The 14,964-nt window shown below is 43.6% G+C and overlaps 1 protein-coding gene across 2 annotated transcripts; it reads right to left on the reverse strand.

Moving 5' to 3' along the window:
• Positions 1 to 438: 438 nt before the first annotated feature.
• On the reverse strand, positions 439 to 9,192 carry fbxl22 (F-box and leucine-rich repeat protein 22). 2 transcript variants are annotated; one of them, XM_064335962.1, is made up of 2 exons: positions 8,608 to 9,192; positions 439 to 1,620 (listed from the first exon to the last, which is right to left on the reverse strand). In XM_064335962.1, exons 1-2 carry the CDS (start codon positions 8,940 to 8,942, stop codon positions 1,269 to 1,271), a joined length of 687 nt encoding a protein of 228 aa, XP_064192032.1. In that variant the 5' UTR covers positions 8,943 to 9,192; the 3' UTR covers positions 439 to 1,268. The 2 variants fall into 2 exon arrangements, with proteins under 2 accessions (XP_064192032.1, XP_064192033.1); XM_064335963.1 differs by lacking the exon at positions 8,608 to 9,192 and adding an exon at positions 1,814 to 2,447.
• Positions 9,193 to 14,964: the final 5,772 nt, after the last annotated feature.

The raw sequence follows: 14,964 nt of genomic DNA on the forward strand, positions 1-14,964 counted from the left end.
TTTTCCTTACATATGTACATTGTGCAGAAGTCAACAACATCTGCAGTCCAAAAATAAAACCCAATTCAAGCAACTGTTTTTGTTTTGTGTCAAATATGAATAATGCTATGTAGCTTTAGACAAAAAGTAAAACGTTTGAATGGCAAAATCAACTGAGAAAGTGTGAACGAAGGACGTAGAAATGGAACACTGTAGAGCAGTTGATTTTTGATTATATACATATATATATATATGATATTGATTTATTGGTTTAAATAGGCCTACTGTACTTACAGTTACTATTTTCAACTTACTATAACTATTATGATATTTCAAACCTTGAATTGTGAAGATTTAAGATTCCTGTGTTAATGAAAACAGAAAAGTCAGTTTTCTATGGTTGGTTTGATTTTAGTGTCGGAAATGTTAATTCAGCTGTATCTGAATAAATTGAATTCCTCTGAATTAACACATGGGGGTTGCATTAACTTTATTTATTTATTGGGAGGTTTTTTCTTTGTTAATGCTTTTGTATCACTTGCAAAAACTAACAAAGTGAATATATAAAATTCATACAAACACAAAACGTGGTAAAAAATGCTTTAAAAAAATCAGTGGAAAATTGAAAATGCATAAATGCATTTGAATTTCAAAATACGTGGGAATGGGAAGTCAGGAAAAGGAAAGGGCTTTATCATAAAAGCAGTCCTCTTCATTCTTTCCACCTATGAATGTTCTTCCCAAAAAGCTCTTCAGGAATTTAGTGTGAAGGTTCTAGGGGGAAAACCCTTTAAACATTATATTCAAATGAACCCCACGTCTCTGTTGAAGGGTTTTGAACCATAAACTATGGCATAAAAGCACTGTAGTCAGCAGACCAACTGTACAGGACTGTGTGATCACTTGTTTGTAAATGTTGTTCAACCAAAACAAGGATTGACAAATTGACTGAAGTTGCGGGGTATTTCACAAAGTAGGATGACTGAGTTAGCTGGATAACTGCACTAGTAGAACCCGGAGAAGCTCTTTTCGCTTCAGTCCATGTCCAGATTTAGGAGGGTTCTGGGATAACTGCTCAGTGCAGTTATCCAGTGCAGTCATCCAGCTAATTCAGTAATCCTGCTTTGTGAAACAGGGCCCTGGTCTATTGGGTCTCAGTTAATCCAACTGAATCTGTGTCCCAGCCTTTGCTTTTCCTGTCTTGTTCTCATTTCTGGTACCACCCCGTCTCCAGGCCAGAGACTGTGCCGGCTGTGCGCTGTTGGCTGTGCTCTGTTGGCCGTGTGGTTTCAGGAGAAAAGCAGGACCTTCTGCAGAGCCCTACGCAGCGGCTGCGGCTTGTCCTGCGGCCTGCCGTCGGGGATCATGCCCGCGCTCCTTTCGGCGCTCAGCCGGACGCCCGGCCGCCCGGCCCTCACCACCTGCAGGCCGGACTGGGTCACGTTTCGGCAGAAATCGACCTGCACGGCGGCCAGGCTGTCTCCATGGGCGACCACGGCGTGCAGGAGGGAGTCGGTGATCCGCACGCAGTTCTCCAGCCGCAGGCTGCGCAGTCGCCTGCAGCTCTGCAGGACCAGCACCACGTCCTGGTCCTCGATGTGGCCGCAGCCGGACAGGGTCAGGGACAGCAGGTTGGGGCACCTGGGGGAGAGAGAGAGAGAGAGCACGTGGCTTAAGAAACTGATCTCACAGGGTATGGTCAGGCAAGGCCTGTGTAACAGAAACAATACGGGATATACAATCCCACCCCCAGATGCAGATGTCATAATCATCCACACAATGTTTCTTTATGTGGCTCAATGTTTTATTTATTATTGCATTGTTACTCACTCACATGTTGTAAGCTGATGTAGGGCACGCTGCCTGGCAGATAACAAAGAAGCTAGCGTCAGTTATTCCACTTGGGCAGCCAAGGATCATTGTCACCAGGAGGGCTGCCGTGATAAATGTGGTGATGTAATGGTGGCACTGTGACAGAATGATGCATGCTGCAGCCTCTTTGAATCCCGAAGCTGGCGTCATATTGCAGCTACCCATAAAGACCTGCACCTGAGCAACAGCTGACTATGCCGTGTGCCAATCAAAATTGTAAACAACGTGGAGGTGTACTGTTTGTGAAACAGCATGCTCAGTGACAACAGAAGACAGGACGCAAACACGATCAGTGTGCAGAACCGACAGGCTGTGATCTCTTTACCAGGGTTGGGGTCATCCCACTTCGCTCAATTCAGCAAATGAATTAAAATCCAATTAATTAACTGGAATGTCCCCATAGAACAATATGTAAATTATTCAGTTCATGAATTGAATGTCTGTCAATCCTAAATTGTAAATGGAATTGACCTGCTCTGTATCACTCGTTAACACAAGGGTCTGCAGTCCTGCTCCTGTAGAACCATCAGATCTGCAGCTTTTCACTGTCACTCAAACTCAGAGCAGGTGATTACGCTCTAAACTCACCACACCTGGTGTCTTGAGTCTCAATTGGTTCTTTTTTTAAGGTGCACACAAAAACCAAGAGACCCTGTGGCTCTCCGGGACCAGGGTTGTGCTTTAAGAAGAATTGTTCAAAAGTGCTTTTTCCATGGCACAGTCCTTATGGGTTTTGGTGGTATCACAGGGCAAATATATAATGTTTTCCCCCAAATTTTTTAATTTGCTATTTTCACAATGAGTGAGCAATTTAAGTGATAGATTGGCCAAAGAGTCCACACATCTTGTCCTCTAGATCTCTACTGACTGCAGGAAAATCACCAATACCTGCAGACACTGCAGCCCTCCAGGACAAGTTTTACACCCCTCATGTACAGTCAGCTTAGGGTTTATCCAATTTGTAATGGAAGTGCTGCCCCCTTCTGGGGGAAAACCTGGCAGTCTGTTGCACGTGAGAGTCCGTGCGGCTGATGGCAGAAGCTTAAGGATGTCATTCACTCCGACTGATGTGGATTATGTAAAGTGTTACGTAATCCCACTACTTTCATCCGCATGCGAGGCAAAAACACATTCACATTCTTTATTACAAGGTTGGTGGGGGTTGGGGGTGGAGTCAGCATGGGGGCATGTGCCGTGAAGGGGCGTGTATGGGGGGGAAATCCATGAAAAAACAGAGAGAGAGGCAGGGGTCTATTTTTATGAGCAGGCTGGCAGATTTGTGCTTTCAGGATCTCCAGCTGTGTTTTTACAGAGGTAGGTTTTTTTCAGTGTAGTGCACTTACATGCGCACGGCATCTTTATCTTTCATCATTACATAATAATGGCCCTCCCCATCCGACCCCTACTCTCGCTAGGGCTCAGGGATTATTAAGATGCACATGCATTTCACTGGCAGAGCGAGAACTTGGTCAGCCATGCCTAAAGCCAAGAGGGACAAGCATGTACCCTTCAAACCCTGTATACACACACACCTACACACACACACACACACACGCACAAACGCATGCCTACACAAACAACTACACCTCATAGTGCACATCACCTTGAGTGGAGATAGTTCAGAAGGTATTTTGGAGAGGAAGCCAGTATAATGAAATGGCATAATAGCAATGAAATTAAAAAGCCCATCTTTTGATGTTTGTTGAAACCATTTTTAAACAGTTTCCAACCATTTTATGGTTGAAGTACATAAACAGAAATCGCAAAAAATAGTGCTAATGATTTGTTCATGATCCTTAACTTCTTGTTCACTATAAGCGTTGACTAAAATTCAACAATGCATAAAATTTCTGTTAATAATAAATAGGGTCACCAGTTTGTCTCCGCTTGTATTTTTGCATGGTACTTCAGTCCTCCGCCAACTAGAGGTTGCGATGGCCTCTTTCTCAAGCCACTTCTCAAACAATTATCCCATGTCACCACCCTAATCAAGGTTTGTAAAGTAATTGCCGCTAATTAAGCAGACAATGATTGAAAGCAATGTTTACAAGAGACAGTCTTGTGTTAAATTCACTTCTAACAGTGCGGTTGGAAAACCAACAGTTTCTGGTCCCCGAGGGGTGTGATTTGAGTAACAGGGCCCGGGAGGATAACCATTGAAATGCAAGTTTAAATTCCGGCAGGACACATGGTGTACACACACTGGTGGCCATAATTATCCATCCATCCATTATCTTTACCTGTTTATCCTGGGCAGGGTCGCAGGTGGTGCTGGAGCCTATCCCACCTTGCATTGGGTGAGAGGCAGGAATACACTCTGGACAGGCCACCAATCTCTTACAGGGCACACACACCATTCACTCACACACACTCATGCCTATGGGCAATTTAGAATCTCAAATTAGCCTCCCGACATGTCTTTGGACTGTGGGAGTACCCAGAGGAAACCAACGCGGACATGAGGAGAGCATGCAAACTCCACACAGAAAGGCCCAGGCCAGATTCAAACCCAGGGTGCAATTGTGGAGGCGACAGAGCTACCCAACACACCATCGTACCACCCTGGCTGCAATTATAAGCATCATATTTCCAACACAATTTTCAACCAGGTTCTTGGTGCAATCCCTTCGTTGGCTGACAGAGGGAGTTTCAAAAAGACGTGCTACCACAGGTTCACAGCTGGTGAGCTCATCAGGATGTCAGTCAGGATAAGAAAACCCTTGCACACTGTCTCATGAATCCAAACAACTGCAGAGTACTGTTACTACAGCTGCCAACAGGGCAAATGTCTAAGTTGTAACATTGGTTTGGTTAACACCTATATTTTCCTAAGTCTACCACTGGTTTGCCCACTAAACAGAATCAAACATATCTCAAAAGTTGCTGCAAAATATTGGCAGCCTTTTTGAGTTAATATAGCCTTTAAGGCAAACCACAGCAAAACTTGAATACTGTAGGCCCAGGAAAAGCATATGCAATATATATAGTCTGTGCGCATGTCCGAGTAGACTTCATGCTGAGGACACAGTGAATATGATGAACCAGCGAGGTGGATTTTAGATCAATATGCTTGCACAGTATGGCCTTTAAAAATGAGCAGTATTTGAAAGCTCCATTCTATGCAGAATGGAATACACTCTAACCACTTCAGATAATCCACGCTCACTGAAAATCTCTGCTTGGCAATGTTCATTGACTTCATGCCACACAACTGCCAGAAACAGATTGTTTCTGTTTTTTCATTTGTTTACAAATTACATTTTCGAGAGGCCTGTGAATAGTTATCGCGCTGTAGCAGGGTTACACGTATCCTGCCACTGCTTACTGAAGCTTGGAAAAAACATTTTTCTGTAAGTGCATCATGCAATGCAATGATGACGTCTGACACTTATGTGATACACATCAAAACAAAACTCACAATTTGTAAAAATTAACCAAATGTTTTTTTATCGCCATGTTTGCTCCATGAATAGAAATGATTTGTCAGTGTCAGGAAGGCATACGCAGATTGTACCCAAAACTACTTACGATCATGTCTGAAACAATGGGTAAGTCTGAAGTGTAATGTTTTCTCTATAATCTGTGTACTATGATATATACTCTGCTCTGCAATTACTGTACAGTCAGGTACTATTATGACAATTTGGAGTAGCATGAGAGTAGTGAATGGGTGCAAATTTTCATTAAATCATTTAAATTATGTTTAATTGTCTCTTTCTATCCCAAACCAGATTTCCAATATCCCTCTCAGATGAAGTGAATCTCTGAGGAGACATCTGTGGCTGCACCACTCCATGGCCAATCAGTGACACTATATAAATGGATGACAGGAATGCCGCTATTTTCAACGAGTGAGATTGGAGGCCAATCTTATCACTTCAAAGCAAAACCCTGACTGCTGGGAGCCCCTGCTGGCTGGAGGCCTAAATAACACTCTACACTGCGTTAACTTCTCCTTTCACAGCCTTGCTTTTTCCCCGAAAAGTGTGGGTAGGTGTTTAGGTTTTATTTCTTGGTTTTGGATTGAACAGTTATTTTTGTAAGCTCAGGAAAACTCTGGCACAGCAAACCACCCTGTGACAGTGCTGAAAAGTATGGTGGCTCTGAAGTGCAAAACACAAAAACAAGAAGAAAACGCAAAAACAAAAACTTTCAGCCCTGAGGCGCAGGTGCAACACACAAAAACAAAAACGTGCAGCCCTGAAGTGCAAAACACAAATACAAAAAGAAAATGGCAAAAACAAAACTTGCAGCCCTGTAATGCATATACAACATACAAAAACAAAAAGGAGCAGCCCTGAGGTGCAAAACACGAGCATACAAAAACTAGCAGCCCTGAGGTGCAGATGCAACATACAAAAACAAAAACTAGTAGCCCCGAACTGCAAAACAGTGCACTTTGGGGCTACTAGTTTTTGTTTTTGTATGTTGCATCTGCACCTCAGGTCCACTCCTTTTTGTTTTTGTATGTTGCTTCTGCACCTCAGGGCCTGTTTTTGCGTTTTCTTTTTGGTTTTGTGTTTTGCACTTCAGAGCCACCGTAGAAATGGGTGCCTGGTTTCTGCATTGACATCACCATCACTGCTCCTCTCAGATAAGCTTTCCAGACACTCAGTAAAAGTGACATCATAATATGATACCAACAGATTGTCTGAACAGGCACAGAAAGAAGAACTCTAAAGTTTAAATCTTTTTATAAAATAATGTAATGTGTATTTTTTTTTTTTTTACAATAGATATCTATTAATATGCTTTCCACATCTGAATAACTACCTCTGCTATTATCATAATAGTGATCATATTCCTATTTATGGTACCATAATTATTGTCATAAAGCATATCCATTTTGTCCAGCATGGAAAATGTAGCTCTATAGGCCACACAGCGATGACATCCTCTAGTGAAAACATGTTGTTTTAAATCTGCCTCAGATGCAACATACAAACAAAACGTCAGCTGAGTGCAAAACACAACAAAAGACAATGCAACCAAATGTTCAGCCCTGTAATGCATTACACTACAAATAAAAAAGGAGCAGCCCTGAGGTCAAAACACGAGCATACAAAATCTAGCAGCTGGTGCGATGCAACATACAAAACATAAAATGTAGCCCGGAATGCAAAAACAGTGCACTTCGGGCTACTAGTTTTGTTTTTTTATGGGTGATCTGACTCAGGTCCATTGTTTTTGTATGTGGCTCTGCACTAGGCCTGTTTTGCGTTTATTTTGGTTTGTGTTTTGCACTCAGAGCACGTAGAAAGTGCCTGTTCTGCATTGACATCCATCATGCTCCCCGTAGTTTCAGACACTCTGTAGAAGTGACATCATAATATGATACCAACAGATTGTCTGAACAGACACAGAAAGAAGAACTCTAACGTTTAAATCTTTTTATAAAATAACGTAATGTGTATTTTAACTTTTTTTTTTTTTACAATAGATATCTATTAATATGCTTTCCACATCTGAATAACTACCTCTGCTATTATCATAATAGTGATCATATTCCTATTTATGGTACCATAATTATTGTCATAAAGCATATCCATTTTGTCCAGCATGGAAAATGTAGCTCTATAGGCCACACAGCGATGACATCCTCCAGTGAAAACATGTTGTTTTAAATCTGCCTCAGACCGCTATGCATCCCCTCTGTGACTGACACACAGCAATCCCTTTGCATCCTTTTAAACAGCATTTTCCTACGAATAAGAATGCGACAACCCAATCATTCATATTTCAAAATCATATTAGCTTTGGTTTCAACGAACAGCTTTAAGATTTTGCCACAGGTGAATCAAAAAACAATCTTCAAATTACTCTGTTTTATTTAGGAGGTGATTCGCTATAAGGTAGTGGCCTTATTTAGCCGATTATTAGCTATATTTCTGAGTGCTATGTAGTTACAATAAATCCCTCTGCCACTTATTTCCATTTGCTACCCCTCAGTCTCCTCTAGCACCTGCTTGTGAATGGTGCTGTAATATTGTCCACTGAGTATCCCCTGCACGTGCTGGTTGATTGACAGGACCCACAGGTTCACGCGAACAGTGGGTCTCTGTATTGGATTGAGCTGGGACAGCTGTATTCAGCAAACCTAATGTGTAACACAGGCTTCTGCTGTCGACACATACACAACAAATTCAACAGGATTTAATTTGTCCATGGTATGGTGAGGACTTCTTAAAACGATGATTGACATACTAGGCTCGTCAGAATTCACTTATTTATTTCCTCTTATAAAGAGGAAGGAAGAACCACACATTCATCTTACATTCGAGTACATTTTGAACCTTTAAAAGTAGCAGTCTGCTGACTGGAGTCAGGCCTGAAAAAGACTTGCGGGTGAAATCAAGCACCCTCTCACTAACCAAGCGTGCTATCTCTTTTCATTCCTGCTGTACCAACTTAGCAATGCATCTTTGACCAGACCACAGATCCTTTCGCTTTTCATTCTATTTCAGAATTTTCTCTTTTGAGTGCGCAGTTTGCAGAGTTAGCTCTTACAATTTAGATACATTTAGATTTTAAAGGCATGTGAGTTCTCTTTGCATTGAGCAGGTTTAAAAACGTGTAAAAGCATCTAACATTAAGAGTGTCTGAAACAGGTGACAAAAACAGCCAAGCCTCGCCCTGCTAATGACAAGAAGGAAGTAGAGAATGAAAAGATTGAGGAAGAGGAAGGGGAAAGGGAGAGGCACAGCAGGAAGAAGGTGGACTGTGAAGACGGAGAAGAAAGCCGCGAGCGATGCTCACCTCTTACACACGCGTGCCAGGAAAGCGCTGACCACGCCCTCGTGCTTTCTGCAGATGTCCTTCTGGAAGGGCGTCTTGGCCCAGTCCTCAATGTTGCACACTTTGACCCGGCTGGAGTGCCAGCACACGGACAGGTGGCGCAGGGCGGGCCCCAGGACGTAGTTGTTCCTCTGGAGCTCGCAGGGGGCGTGGAAGCGGAGCAGCGGCCAGAGGGCGGGGTCCAGGAACACTTCCCGGAGCCCCCGGCACGTGAGCGACAGGCTGCGCCGCCCGTCTTTGTCCAGGAAGGAGAAAAGATGGAGCAGGCACTCCCTGTTTAGCTCCGTGATCAGCATCACAGCAAGCAGAGAGAGAGAGAGAGAGAGAGAGAGAGAGAGAGAGAGAGAGAATTCGAAGGAATAGTTGAGTAAAAAGGAGAAGGTGACAGGAAGATGGAGAGGAAGAAAGGAAGAGAGAGAAAGAAGGAGAGAAAAAGAAAGAGACTAAGAGAAGGACGATGAGAGAGGCCTCCTTCCAGAACCAGGAGACCCTGCCGCCTCAGAGCCAGGATGTTGGAGTGCTGGTGACAGAGAGGCCTGTGGCTGCGCCCCCCAGCAGGGCTGAGCCAGGAGCTCCCGTGCACATATAAGGCCGTAGGACGGGCGGCTATTTTGGGAAGACAACTGGCAGCGTGACTCAAAAATTTGAATGTGTGTGTGTGTGAGCCCCGCGGACACCCTTATTCCCCGGCTGTGGGACAGCTGGTTGGGCTGCTGTTTACCAACAGAGGGAGGAACGCCTTTCCAATGAAGCGGCCGGTGGGGGGGGGGGGGGGGTGAGCAGCCACATTTTACAATAGCATTTACAGGTCACCAGCAGGAAGGAAACCATAACACCCAGTGCGGATTGTGTGGAACATGTTACCCTTATGTTCTCCCCCCATTAGCACGTGGGGGAGAGTGCTTCTTTCTTTTCAGTTACCCGCTAAATTGGTGTTACTGAGTTTGTTAGATTTGTAAGATTCTTAAGGTGTGTATGATTTGTCAGGTGTGTTTGATTCTTAAGGTGTGTGTGATTTATAAAGTGTACACTTCTTTTGAAGTTTGTGAGGTGTGTATGATTTCTGAGGTATGTATGATGTGTGGAGTATGTAGGCCTTGTGACGTGTGTATGATTTCAGAGGTTTGTATGGATTGTGAGGTGTGAAGAGTTTATAGTGTGTAGATTTGTGAGAAGATTATGGTTTGTCAGGTATCTATGGTTTGTAGTGTGTATTTTTGTGAGAAGAAGAGAATGATTTGTGAGGTATGTATGGTTTGTTTTGAATGAGTAGTTAAGAATATATAGTTAACAGCCTGTAAAATAGTAGTTTCTTTGCCCAGCTTATGGGCAGTAAAACATTTTAAATTGCTCTTTAATGTCAGTATCTTCCACAGTGAGAATATTTGTCTCTGGGTTTTCCCCCCAGATGTTAAGAGAATCCGGCGCATGCGAATCCTGCTGACCCCAGTGTCAGTACATGCAGAACTCGGGAGTGAACTGTACAGAATACTCTGACCTCAACTCACTCCCTAATATGAGTGCCCAACTCTTTCTCTCCTTCCCGCCCTCTGACACTCAGGTCTCTGCTCGCATCTCTGCCTGCCTGAGGGACATCCAGAGCTGGATGGATAACCACCATCTTAAGCTGAACCCAGGCAAGACGGAGATGATCTTCATCCCTGCTCCATCCTCTAACCTTCTTGACTTTTCTATTTCCCTGGGGGACACTGTGGTGTCATCATCACCCACCGCAAAAAACCTTGGAGTGGTGATGGACAACAGACTGTCCTCTCCCAGAACATCACGGCGGTGAGTCGAACGTGCAGGTTCTTCCTGTACAACATCCGGAGAATCCGCCCCTTCCTCACCACCTACGCAACCCAGCTCCTGGTTCAAGCGATGGTCCTGTCCCGCTTGGACTACTGCAACTCGCTACTGGCTGGTCTGCCAGCATCCGCCATCAGACCCCTGCAGCTCATCCAGAATGCTGCAGCGCGTCTGGTCTACAACCTCCCCAGACATTCCCATGTCACCCCCTGCTCACTGACCTCCACTGGCTGCCTGTTATGGCTCGCATCAAATTTAAGTCCTTGGTGCTTGCATACCAGGCAGCTAAGGGGTCAGCACCAGGGTACATTCAGAGGATCATCAGACCCTACACACCAGCCAGACCTCTCCGTTCTGCCACCTCTGGACGCTTGGCACCTCCCCCTCTTCGCGTCTGCACTTCCCGCTCCCGTCTGCTGTCTGTCCTGGCCCCTCGCTGGTGGAATGACCTCCCCGTGATGGTCAGAACAGCAGAGAATCTCACCACTTTCAAACGCAGACTGAAGACTCATCTCTTCAGGCTGCACCTCTCCCCACCCCTCCCTAGCCTATAGTTCAGCTCATTGTACCTAGCTAGGATAATTTGATTATGTTAGTGTATCTGGTAGGATTGTTTTTGTATGATTAGGTGTGATTCCAGTGCTAGTTTGTACTTTGTACTTGGTAGGATTCTTGCTGCTGAACAAGCTTACTCTACAGGGTTGGAGTCCTGATCGATGTGGTCACTTCTGGCACTACGATCCTTACTTCACTCTAGTGTTTCTTTTGCGCCTCTACATCTTGAAACCTATGCACTTGTTGTACGTCGCTCTGGATAAGAGCGTCTGCTAAATGCCTGTAATGTAATGTAATGTAATGTAATGAGTGCGGAAAGGAACAGGCCAAAGGTCTGACAGGCAGCACAAAAACACACACACACACACACACACACACACACATATTTATACCAAAACATACACAGACATCCTATCACATGTGTGCATACACAAACAGACACACTCATAAATGTATACATTCACAAATAAATGAACACACGCACAGACAGGCAAAATGCTAAATCAAAGAACACATGCTAGCTTTATTTCTGATCCTTTGGCCAGTGAACAGGGGTGGACCAACAGATGATCCTGTTATGGCAGGGCTGGTGTTTGTCACACTGGGTCACTGCTTGTCCCCTGTGACACCAAACATAATTTATGGTTTGTGCCTTTGCAGCAGCATGGTGTCTCCTGTTCTGAGTGACACAAGCTTCTTGCACAGCTGTGGTAAGAACTCAACAGAAGAACATAGCTGCAAGCAGCGATGTCTAGGGCCAAGCACCAAGGGTGAGCCGCAGAGCATTGAGTGCTATTCATATCTTTCTGCGATTTCTGAAAAATCATTAATTAAATTATGCAACAATTTAGTTGCCTTCATATCACAGTTGTGTTGCTGGGGTGCACGGCATGCTGCAATGGGAGTGGGAGAGAAGGAGAATATGCAAGCTCCAGTGCCTCATTCCTCCCAGCCCCACCCCATTTGCCCTTCTGGAGCAAAAGTGCCCCTTTGAGTTGCTGATTTTTTGCCCCATTGCCTGCTTTTTTTTTTTGTTGCTAAATTGAAATTACAGTCCTGTGGCCATATTTTGATGTATCAAAATGTCCTTCACAATTTAACACAGTGACATGCCGTAGATCATGCATGTCAGATTTGATGAGAATCAGGCATACATGGTAGGAGAAGTACAGAAACGTTAGGTGAAATGATTTTTTAAAATGTTGTTAAAGAAATCCAATATGATGTACAATATGGATTCTATGATATTATTAATTCAGAATGAGGAGGTCGACATGTGAAACGAGCTGGCCGAAATAATTTTTTCAATGTTGCAATTTTGCATGTGGCACTGCAGCACCACCTAGAGCGTCAGTTGTGTGGGTATCATGCATAATGAATGGGCAAGCGTACTGGACGTGCCTGCCGAGCTCTTGAGCATGGGAAATGGGGGAAAATTGGGGGAAGCGAGGAGCAGAAGAAAAATAAAAAGAAGAAAAATAAGAATCCTAGAAAAAACAGTAGGGGTCCTACGCACCCTTGGTTTTTTTTACTCTTTCACTCAAAGAGCCCACTCACCCTGTTTTTAAAGCCTAAATGGAAAGGAAACAGAAAAACCTGCTGACTCTGCAGTTCTCCAGGACCTGAAATTAACACCATTTGCACTGGCACCTGTTGAGGAAATTGGGGGAGCTAATGCACCAAAAAAGAGTGGGATTTCAGTAAAATGAGTTCCCATGCCCTGGTGTACAGTAACTATTGTCCTTCTCTGTGGACACCACATTCTTCGATTGGTTCAAAAGCTGGGAAATAATAGGTGATGCTACAAACAGCTCTTTGTACTCTTTTTTACCCGTGAGGTTCATGGAGCCTCATTCTCCCAGCGCTCGTGTTGTGTCCTGCCACTGTAGAATCCTGGTGATAGGAGACTAATGTCACTGGCTCAGACCTGCAAATTATAGACTATAGGGTCTCGCCTGTACTCAACACAATGGAAAAATATTTTCCCCTGTAAGAACATTTGACCTACATTGCCCTGTCTCAATAATGGCAGATTTTGGATTTTAAGAAAGAATAATCCTGGTATGCAAAGTAATATCACAAATTTATATTGATCACAAGCATCTCATATTGACTTAGATGTCAGATACAGGAAGTAAATTATGTCCAATTGTAAACTTACGTGATAAATAGCCACAGCATTGCAACTCGCAGTGGGTTGGATAAAGGTGTCAAACTTTACTCATTTTATTGAGATTTTATTGAGACAGAGGTCATTTTAGGGGTCCTTGAGTTTTGGAATCCCTGGGCTAGATTTCTGCCAAGTACCCTGATATCACTCAGAGAGATTGTTGAAGAATTGAAAGATTATTTTTGGTTAAGACTGCACAAACTTTAATGACAAGAACAAAGTCTGTGCATAATCATGTTGTTGCATTGCAATTAGCATCCAATGTGCAGTTCTAATGGACACTTAATGTATTACTGTATGCTTTTGTGTTCACCGCTCTCAGAAATCCTTGGCGATTCTTAAATGATTTCTGACTGAGGTGGGCCACAAAGTGCTTTGGTTGCCATGGCGAACGCTGTTTAGAGCAGGTGATCCGAAGAGATCCCTCTGTGTAAATGTCTCTGTAATAAAAAAAAAAACACAGATGCGGGTATCTATAATATGAAACGAGGCGGCTTAATTCTCTAAGTTGTGCCATTGCATGAACATAAAAATGAAGCACAAGTGTTCCTACACTAATTTAAATATTTTACTCAAGTGAAATGTGACTCCCTCTCCTTCTGATTTTCCTAGGAGCACCCCCCCTCATATTTTGACTTGTGACTTGTGACGCAGTTGTTTAATGTCACATCACTCAACTGGAGATTTGCAGAGTTAGCTTAGGGCCCATGATACTGAAAGAGCCTCAAAGCAGAAGTTCAGATCCAGGATCAGGTCTCCTCAATATGCATCTCTCTCTGCAACCTTATCCATTATGATCTAGAAGGCAAAACTGATCAAAACTCCTGCCCTCAGATGCTTTATGATTATGGGCCTAGGTCAAGATACTGCGCTTTTTTAAAAGAATATAGCAGTACCCCCACAAGGAATTTGACCCGGCAACTCTTTGGCAACCAGCCCCAGTTCCTTACTGACTATTAGCTCACCGCTGCCTAATTAATAAATAACTTGCTACTAGAGCAGCTTCTAATACTTTCGAAATGCCATTAGGTGCAGGATTATCCTGCTGACTCATATCTTTAAAGAATTTTGTAGTAGTACCCCATCAAGGTGTTGACCGCATCTTTGGCAACCAGCCAGTCCTGCACGCTATTAGCTCACCGCTGCCTAATTAATAAATAACTTGCTACTAGAGCGACTTCTGAATACCTTTTCCGGAAGATTGTCATTCAGGGCAGGATTATCCTGTCTGACTCATATCTTTATGAGCCACTGAGCCTGTCAATCAGCCATGTCTTTATTAAGGTACGTTGACATTAGCACTCATGCAATGGCTGGATGACATGACGAACACCAATCATATCTGAGGGGAGGTTGTAAGGGGGTTTTCGATATTGCATAATAACTAGAGACCGATCCGGGAATGGGTGAGGTTTTGATGCAATGCAGGAAACTGGTTATTTACAGGCACTAAAAAATTTTATTCCATTAGACTTGGCAGAAGTGTAAAGCACAATGTGAACATATCATAATGTATGAGTACCATAGGCTCCTTAATGGACACAGTGAGTCAGAAGTCAAGACTTGCCCATTAGTCTAGAAAAGGGCTGTCTAATTCTGTTCCAGAAAATCTACCATCCTGTAGGTTTTCATTTATACCCTAATTGGCATGCCAGTTTATACTAACTAGCAGCTCAACAAGATCTCAAGCTGTTGAATGAGGTGTGCTTTATTAGGGTTTGGTGTGAAAGCACACAGGACAGTAAATCTCCAGGAACAGGTTTAGGCAGCCCTGGTCTAAAAGG

The sequence above is a fragment of the Anguilla rostrata genome, chromosome 5 (genome assembly GCF_018555375.3).
Source record: "Anguilla rostrata isolate EN2019 chromosome 5, ASM1855537v3, whole genome shotgun sequence".
NCBI classification, from domain to species: Eukaryota; Metazoa; Chordata; class Actinopteri; order Anguilliformes; family Anguillidae; genus Anguilla; species Anguilla rostrata.